We start from the raw sequence: 9,963 nt of genomic DNA on the forward strand, positions 1-9,963 counted from the left end.
TCATGCTGTATTTGATCGAAGGACTCTTGGAATCAGAGGCTTGGTGCCGCAAGGCCGGCCCTGCTTATATAGAGCAACACCAATCTTTATGAATTAGAACTTAGCAAGGATTAAGGTGGCAAGTGAATGCAGAGACAACAAGCATTGATTCAAGAGATTAGCAACAGTGACCAAATCCAATTCTACTTGTACTTCTCAATAACCGCGATCATATGATAAATAAGAGTCAAAAATATTAACGAGATGTTCAAGGAAATCCCGATTATGTGTCTGGCCCAAACTCTAGGTTACTTGACCTAGTGGTAATAGGGTTAAATTAGAAGGATCTAGATTCCTATTCAATGTACGATTACTTTCCTTGTATGATTGAGATTCTATGCATTGTAATCCTCTATATAAAGAGGCCCCTACTATCAATGAGAATACACAGCGAATTTCTCTCAATTTCAGTTTCTTTACAACACGTTATCAGCACGAAGCCCTAACTCTGAAACCCTAATTTCGTAGCCCTCAAATTCCAACATCCACCGCCCATATATTGAAGCCCTAGTCCCAAGGAACCCAGAACCGGCGGCGGAACCACCGGAACCGGCCAGAAAACCCCTGAACCGGCCGTCGGAAATTCAGACCGGCCCCTGCCCTGTGCCTGCCCTTGCGAGCCCTGCCGAGACCTGCCGACAACCCCTGCAAGCCCCCTGCCGAGAGCTGCCGACAGCCCTTGCAAGCCCCCTGCCGAGACCTGCCGAGACGTGTGCCTGCCCCTGCCGACAGCCCCGCACACACCTGCCAACATCTGTCGACATCTGCCGAGCCCCTGCGCAGCAGCTGCCGACAGGCCCTGCACATCCTCCGCACAGTCTCTGCAGCAGCCCTACACAAGCCCTGCAGCTGGCCCTGCAAGCCTCCGCAATAGCCCTGCACCAACCTGCCTAGCTCTGGCCACCACCTTCGGCCACCGGTTTTTGGCCACTTTTCCGGTGACCTCTGGCGACCTTTTTCCGGCCATCTTCAACAACTTTTCCGGTCAAGAATTCCGGCATCTTTTCAAGGTAAACTTTTCTAAAAGTTCCCGTTTTTGAAGTTTTTCAATTTCTTCTTCTTTTTCTCGGGGACTTCCAACATCCCTTCTTCTACCCCCCTTTCTTCATCATAGGGGAGAACAAATTAAGCCGAACTGTGGGGGTTCGTGCTCACTCCAAGCTTAGAGCTTGTTGAGATCTCCAAACTTAGAGTTTGTAGAGAATTTATGATCGACCACTTACGTCATTGTTTCGATCTAATCCAATATATCTTGGAATCGAATTTCTTGGAAGCGACTGCGCTTGGAAATTCCTAATTTCTTGGAAGCGATTACGCTCAGAAATTTTATATGTTTTCGTGGTAGCCTATTTCGCTCCGAAACTAACCCTAATTTCTTGTTCTCTTTCAGGATGAGTAACCTGAACAAATTGGACTTTGCTCCATTGGGAACAACTGGCTCTGGATATCACAGGTGGGTTCGTGATGTCCGCCAGCATCTCAAGGCTGATGGAATCCTAGATATGATTCTCGAGCCTAGCCAGGACGTGCTAACTGTTGAGCAAGCTCAAGCTTTGGAAGCAAATAGAGCAGCCTTAGAGGCAAATAAGGCGAAAGCCATCATCCTAATGACTCGTCATATGGACGATTCGCTCCAGTACGAGTGTATGAATGAAGAAGACCCCAGAAGGCTGTGGGTCTCACTCGAAGAAAGATTTGGCAACGTCCGTGACTCCTTGCTTCCTGACCTAGAAGTGAGATGGCATAGCCTCCGCTTCTGTGATTTCAAGTTAGTTCTTGACTATAACTCGGAAGCACTTCGCATTAAATCCTTAATGGAATTCTGTGGTAAAGAGATCACAGATGCGATGTTGATTGAGAAGACTCTCTCTACCTTCTTCGTCTCTGCATTGATGGTTGCTAAGAACTGTCGAATCGATGTTACTGCAGGACGGATCACAAGGTTTCATGAGCTCATTGGGGCTATGAATGTCGCTGAAAGCATGACAACATCCTTGTGAAGAACTATAATTCGAGATCCGTGGAAATAGAGCATATTCTGGAATCCAATTATAGTCACGCCCCTAAGAGAAGGCGTCAAGAGCGAAACCCTAACCTTAAGGATACTTCTGGACGTTCTGGTCCATATAATCGCTCTACTTGGGAAGGTAACCTCCAATATGGGCGAACACGGAACCGAAGAGGTCAACGTGGAAAGAGAGAGGGAGGCAACGCCTCTGGCCATGTTGGTGGCGCCACCAACACTAAGAGCCATCTAAATGACGCTTTCAAAGCACCTCAATCAATGGAGTTTGAGCAAAGAGATGTATGTTCTCGATGTGGAGTGTCTGATCATTGGGCACACATTTGTAGAGCTCGTGAAGAAATTGTCACCGCCTACAAAGCATATTGTGAAGCAAGAGAAGCTCACTATGTGGAACAAGAAGATCAAGAAGATGATCTAGAGTGAAGGGTTCAAGACTACAAATCTGGCTGGGATCAATAGATCGCCAATTCTGTTTAAGTCTTTATTTTCCAAGAGATGGAGGCAATTGCCATATCATTTTTGTAGTAGATGCCAATGCTTTTGTCTTTCTTCAAAGTAGGCGTACTCAACGGAAATGTGATGTCTAGGAAGGTTTTGAGATTAGTGGTACTTAAGCGAGCCTTGCTCCACCAACATCTCTCTACTCACCTGGTCACATTTATTTTGGAATTACCGAAATAAGTTAGACGACTACCATTGTTTTGCATTAGCTAGCATTTGGATTAGATTCTTCTAATGATTAAGAAAGGGCTAAATACTAGTTAGTACCCTGTGGTTTAGGTCCAAAATCAATTCAGTCCCTAGACTTCTAATTTCATCAAAAACACCCCTGCACTTTCAATTTTGATCTAATAGGTCCAATTCGTTAATATTCTTTCAAATAGTTGGATTATTTGTTGAAAAACTATTTATTTTTAATAGTAGGACTCACTCCTAAATTGACAATGCAGACCACCTTGACACCGCATCATAAAACATAGGCCATATATGATCCACATTAACAAGTTAAATAACTCAATTGTCGGAAAACTAACAAATTGGACCTATTAGATCAAAATTGAAAGTGCATGGGTGTTTTTGATGAAATTAGAAGTTCAGGGACTGAATTGATTTTGGACCTAAACCACAGGGTAGTAATTTGTATTTAGCCCATTAAGAAACAATGATGTACTCCGTTGGCTTATGAATTAAATTTTGAGTTCTTTTCATTATGACTCCATTTTGATTCATGAGCATGTTAGTTTGTGACTACGATGGCTGGGCCATCAAGGATTAATTCAAGGACATGGAATAGCCCAAATTCCCCTTGCCAAATGGGACCTTGATTACTGTCACGGATACTCTCTACGCTCCTAGAGCAAATCGTACCTATGAATAGCCAACGGATTCCATGCAGAAACGCATGTAGAGAACGAAAATGAGTTCCTTTGCAATACCTCTAATGATTGCGAACAAAGGCGCATCTTAGAGAAGTTTATGTGTCTCTCTAGTGGACTCTATGTCACTATTCGAGCTATTAATCCAATAAAAGTTATGAGAGAAGATCTCTTGGATTTAGACACATATTGGCTTTGTCACGACAGGATAGGTCATCCTAGTCATGATATGATGATCCGTCTATTAAAGACTTCACACGGATATCCATTCTTCAGAGTGAGAAGAAGCTAGAATCGAAAATTGATTCCAGGACTAAATAAGACAGCAGCCACCGCAGCATCTGGTGCTGCAGCTGTCTTGGGACTCCATAGGGCCGCCCAAGTCCCTCGTGATGACGCCAAAAGTGGCGCCAACCATGGGCATGACGCCATGGTTGTTCCTCCCAGTGGCCATGACGCCATACATGCTATTTCCATGGCCCCAACGCCATGATGGGAGATGTAGTCACATATTTTGCTTCTAATAGCGTTACAGACGCTTAGGCCCGACCAAAATCCTCATTGGTTGATTCTAAGGCCTCTCGCTCATTTTACAAAGCCTGTTCCTTAGAGAAATTAGGACTGAGACCGTCCTATGCAAAGGATATGACAATACTCATTATGTTCTTACATAGAATCCGTAGGGATTCTCTGGACTGATTCACCAAACTTGCGGACGTTTAAATATCTCATGATGTTGGTTGACATGCAAACACGCTGGTCACGTGTTGTGCCATTGTCCACTTGTAATGCTGCTTATGAAACACTCCTAGCACACATCATATGACAATGGGCTCACTCCCCGAATCATCCTTTTCAGTCAATTGGATTTGACGTTTACATCAAAGACTTTCGATGGTTATTGCATTTGGGACTGATGTTGGACATCATATTCCTATGAGCACACCCAAATGGTCTCGCGGAAACGACTACGATGGTAGTCCGGACATTGGTAATGCACACCAACCTCCTTATATCCGCTTGGGGTGATGTCATATCGCATGCAGCTATGCTAATTCGTCTACGACCCACCGCCACTCAATCTACATCTGCGTTACAGCTAGTCACTGGGTACAAGTATCGTACTTACACATCTTTGAGTGTGCCACTTATGTGCCAATAGCGACGCCACAACGCTCTATAATGGGTCCTTATAGACGAATGAGCAACTCAGTTGGATTTGAGATTCCAACAATCGTCTGACACTTAATGCCCTTGCATGGCGATCTCCTTACCGCTAGACTTGCAGATGTCACTTTGATGAGACAGTCTTCCCGTCGTTAGGGGGAGATAAGAACATAAATGTTCAGCAGGAACGACATGAATTGTCTTGGCCTGTCTCCACTATGTCTTATCTCGATCCCTACTAAAGTGACGAGATCACACAAATATGCTGCAAACATGCCTGCAAGGATGGACGTCCCTACGAGAGGACGTAGCGCCACCCTACACAGAGGTAGGCATGGCCTCAATGCCAAAGAGAGTGGCACTCAGGCGTTATAGGCCATGGCCCCAGCTAGGATGCGTGGGAGGCCCGTGGGTTCGAAGGATACTTTGGCACATTCTAATCCTTTGATCATCAAGACTCAAAATCCGTCTCATGAGTATCTTCCGGGTTATGGTTATCGTTGGGGGACGCCTCAACGTCAGAACCTATTCCTGAGAATATAGAGCTCTATGAAACTTACACGAGTGTACATGAGACGTGGGATAGAAACTCCATCATAATGATGATGTAGTTGCGCATGCGCATGAGTTTGTTGAGTCAGATGATATCGAACCACGCTCCGTTGATGAATGAATGCCAACGTAGAGAGATTTGGCCTAAATGGAAAGATGCGATCCAAGTTAAGTTGAATTCTCTAACGAAGAGGAAGGTTTTTGAGCCAGTGATGCCAACACCTCCTAACATAAAACCTATTGTCTAATGGGTCTTCGTTAGAAAGCGTGATGAGAAAAAGAGATGGCAATCTCTCCTTATGGCGCAAGGCTTCTCACAAAACGCCCTGGAATAGACTACGATGAGACATAGTCTCTCGTAATGGATGTCATTGCACTCCACTACCCTGTCAGTTTGGTAGTTTCCAAATAACTGATCATGCAGCTTATAAATGTGGTCACTATGTATCTCTATAGGGATCTAGATACGGAATATACATGAAGGTTCATGGTGAACTTCATCTACCCAAGTCAAGTAGCTCTAGACCATGGAGCGCGTTTACAATAAGATTGAAACGCTCACTAAAGTGACTACTTGATTGGGAAGGGATATGCCCGTGCATTTCCATAACAAGTTTCAGATTCTATCGCGGTTCATGTTGGACATGATCTTCATTAGAAGCCCTTAAAGAGTTAAGGGAAACCGCTGGACACTTGAAATCCGAGTTTGAGATGAAGGATTTTGGGAGAACACGATTATGTCTCGGTTTGGAACTTGAGCATCGTGTTGATAGATGCTTAGGCATTTTGACAAGGTCAAGCCTTCAAGTACCCCCATGATCGTTCGTAGTCTTGATCCTGAAAAGGATCCTCTTTGTCTGAAGGATGATGATGAAGATGTGCTAGAGGCAGAAGTGCCTTACATAAGTACAATAGGTGCATTATTGTATTTAGCTCAATGCACAAGACCGGACATCTCATTTGCCATGAACTTGTTAGCTAGATATAGCTGTGCGCCAACACGACGCCATTGGATTGGTGTAAAAGATATCTTTCAGTACTTGAGATGTACGATTGATATGGGCTTGTTCTATCCCTACAGAAAGATGATGGATTCGGACCCATCACATACCAGAAACGCCGCCAATGCTGGCCTGCGTTCTCTATCCCCACCCCAAAACGACATAAGTGTTTTGGAAGGTTTTGCTGATATTGGGTATCTCTCTGACCCACACAAAGGTCATTCCCAATCTGGTTAAGTGTTCACCATGGGAAAAGACCGTGATATCTTGGAGGTCTACAGAATAGACCCTAGTCGCTATATCTTCGAACAATGCAGAGATCATTACTCTTCACGAAGTAGTTCGTGAATGTATATGGATTGGATCCATAATTACGCATGTTCGAACAATTGTGGTTTGAAGTCTACCACAGATGAGCCTACAAGCATTTAGGATAATGCTGCTTGTTTTGAACAAATGAGGCAAGACTACATCAAAAGCGACAACACCAAGCATAATCAGCAACAACAGTCTCTCCTCAAGATCAAAGTGAACTGTGTTCGATCTGGGGACAGTGTGGCAGACTTGCTCACTAAGTCATTGCCTAAATTCCACTTTCGAGAGACATGTTGGTAGCATTGTTTGCGGAAGTTACCGGAACTCCCATGACCGTTGTCATCAGGGGGAGATGCAGACATCAGGGGGAGATGTCTACATGTATGGTCTCGAAACGTAAAGGGTGTGTTGTGCTCTTTTTCCCCTTCGACCGAGGTTATTTTTGTCCCATTGGGTTTTTGTTACTCGGCAAGGTTTTTAACGAGGCAACGAGAGAAGCACCACGTTTGGACGACACAAGGGGGAGTGTTCAAGGAAATCCCGATTATGTGTCTGGCCCAAACTCTAGGTTACTTGACCTAGTGATATATGGTTAAATTAGAAGGATCTAGATTTCTATTCAATGTACGATTACTTTCCTTATATGATTGAGATTCTATGCATTGTAATCCTCTATATAAAGAGACTCCTATTATCAATGAGAATACACAGCGAATTTCTTTCAATTTCAGTTTCTCTACAACACGAGATTGATTTTCTTTTTGTTAAGAGTATTAATAATTACCAAAAGAAAAAGAAAAGGTTTTCAAAAAATTGGAAAGGTCCCACCATGTTACAGTAGTCCTTTTGTGGGGCGAGTTTAGTGGACTTTTCAAGTCTACCGAGTACCGACGGAGGAGGTCGGCATTGCGTTATAGGGAAGGGAATCGGATGTGGTAGGTAGCCGCACGCAAATGACGCGAACAAAAAAACAAAAATCTTGAAATTACTTAAAATGAAGCAAATTAAAGTGTGAGAGGAGACAAAAATTGAGGACGATTTGCCCCAAAAGTGAGCTCCTCTTCTTCCATTTCATCCATCGCAGGTGAACGAACCTTCTCGATCTGCCCTTCTTCCTTTTTTTTTTGATGTCTTTTTACAAATTCAAATTGGGTTGATTGTGATGAAACTGTGGGAATTTAGCTAAGAAATTACAGTGTTTTGAGGACTAATTTATGTGTTTGGTGGCATAGAAAACAATCAAGTATGTGAATTTGTTTGTCAATTTAGGTGTATGGAGGAATTGGGTTTCTTGTATTTGGCTGTGGAAGCTCTGGATTCATTTCATTTTAATCTCTATGATTGTTAGCTACTTGAGTTCATAACCCTTTTTTTTTTTTTTTTTTTGGATAACCCCGGTTTAGTTGATATCTTATAATATGTTATGAACTGTTATTGTCTGATAATTGGGTACCCACCACAGCTGTGAATGTTATGTGTGATTCATAATTTTGGGTTTGGTCAAGTTCTTGAATTTTATGGAGGAATTTTTGGTTTTTGTGGTCGATTTGGTTTACTGATGTTTGAAATCCGATACTCAATTTCTCATTGCCTTCCTTGTTTCTCAGTCTGTTTGTTGATATGAGGGTACAACTGTGATTGAAGAGGATAGTTAGAGGAAGCTATCCATGGGGGCTATTTTGAGTTTGAACAATTCTAGGACTAGGGAGAGTGGACCTCATGGGGTTTCACAGAGTGAAACACGCAAGAGGCAGAGGTTGTCTTCATGCCTTTATGAGGAAAACCCGAGATTGATTCCCAGTCTTCCTGACGAGATATCTATTCAGATTCTTGCCAGAATACCTAGGATCCACTATTTGAAATTGAAGATGGTGTCACGTACATGGAAAACCACCGTTATGACCGCCGAACTTTTCAATTTGAGAAAAGAACTAGGAACAACAGAGGAATGGCTCTATGTATTAACAAAGGTTGAAAGTGATAAGCTCATATGGTATGCTCTGGACCCTCTGGCCGCAAAATGGCAAAGGTTGCCACCAATGCCTAGTGTTTGTCCTGAAGATGAATCTAGGAGGGCTTTAACTGCTCGTAGAATGTGGAAAATGGTAGGTTCAAGTATCAGACTTGCGGATGTCATCATGGGCTGGCTTGGTCGGAAGGATGCACTGGATCGAATGCCTTTTTGTGGTTGTGCCGTTGGTGCTGTTAATGGCTGCCTCTATGTCCTAGGTGGATTTTCAAGGGCTACAGCCCTATCATGTGCCTGGCGGTATAATCCAGTTATAAACTGTTGGAGTGAATCAACTCCAATGTCAATGGGTAGAGCGTATTGTAAGACAGGCATTTTAAACAATAAACTTTATGTTGTTGGAGGGGTTACTAGAGGACGTGGTGGATTGGCCCCTCTTCAATCAGCTGAAGTATTTGATCCAAAAACAGGTTTATGGTCCCAAATACCAAGCATGCCCTTTGCCAAAGCTCAGGTGTTACCAACTGCATTTTTGGCTGATCTGCTCAAGCCTATTGCTACCGGGATGACTTCATACAAGGGTAGATTGTTTGTTCCACAAAGTTTATACTGCTGGCCGTTTTTTGTTGATGTTGGAGGTGAGGTTTATGATCCAGAGGTGAATTCATGGGGTGATATGCCAACTGGCATGGGGGAGGGTTGGCCTGCAAGGCAAGCAGGGACGAAAATGAGTGTCACAGTCGATGGTGAATTGTATGCACTGGATCCTTCTAGTTCTCTTGACAATGCCAAGATCAAGTTATACGATTACCAAGATGATGCTTGGAATGTTGTTGCAGAAGATGTTCCAATTCGGGACTTTACTGAATCAGAGTCTCCCTATTTACTTGCTGGTTTCCTTGGGAAGCTTCATGTGATCACGAAGGATGCCAATAACAATGTTGCAGTTCTGCAGGCTTATGTGCCGAACCGTCATGCTTCCACCTCAGCAGCTTCATCCTCATCACCAGATGATGCCTCTGAAATTTCTGAACCACAAGCAGAGTCAGAAGTAGATCTTTGGAAGGTAATTGCCACAAGGAGTGCACGGACTGCTGAACTGGTTAGCTGTCTCGTCCTTGATCTGTGAAGATTTTCACTTTACTTAAGATATAGCGTACAGATCCTACAGTTAAAAAAGTGTTGGTTGGTGTGATTGCTTTTTGGTACCCTAAATTATTAGCTGTGCATTGTGATAGTCATTTACTGTATGTAATTACTCACCTTTACTCACCTTTGTGATTGAGGAGAAGCAAAATCACAAGGTTCAGGATATATTATGAGACTAAGTTATTCTCCGTCTCCAAAATCATAACATTCAGGATATATTATGAGACTAAGGTTTCAGCTCAAGCTGCTAGCTGGGTGGTGTATCTTCCTTTTTCCACGTCTCCTTTTTATTATTTTGTATTTGATTTCCCCACTTCTATAGTTAACTCGATTATGTATGGCTTGCATAAATACATGTTATTTCTTTTA

The 9,963-nt window shown here is 43.2% G+C and overlaps 1 protein-coding gene across 1 annotated transcript; it reads left to right on the forward strand.

Moving 5' to 3' along the window:
• The first annotated feature begins 7,400 nt into the window (after positions 1–7,400).
• Positions 7,401–9,963, forward strand: LOC133743653 (F-box/kelch-repeat protein At1g22040-like). The gene is made up of 2 exons (XM_062171650.1): positions 7,401–7,560; positions 8,084–9,963. The coding sequence occupies exon 2, from the start codon at positions 8,144–8,146 to the stop codon at positions 9,572–9,574; it is 1,431 nt and encodes a 476-aa protein (XP_062027634.1). The 5' UTR covers positions 7,401–7,560; positions 8,084–8,143; the 3' UTR covers positions 9,575–9,963.

Source organism: Rosa rugosa, chromosome 4 (assembly GCF_958449725.1).
Source record: "Rosa rugosa chromosome 4, drRosRugo1.1, whole genome shotgun sequence".
Lineage (NCBI taxonomy): Eukaryota > Viridiplantae > Streptophyta > Magnoliopsida > Rosales > Rosaceae > Rosa > Rosa rugosa.

Coding starts and splice junctions, on each gene's coding strand:
- LOC133743653 (XM_062171650.1), top strand. CDS start 8,144: ATGGGGGCTATTTTGAGTTTGAACAATTCTAGGACTAGGGAGAGTGGA.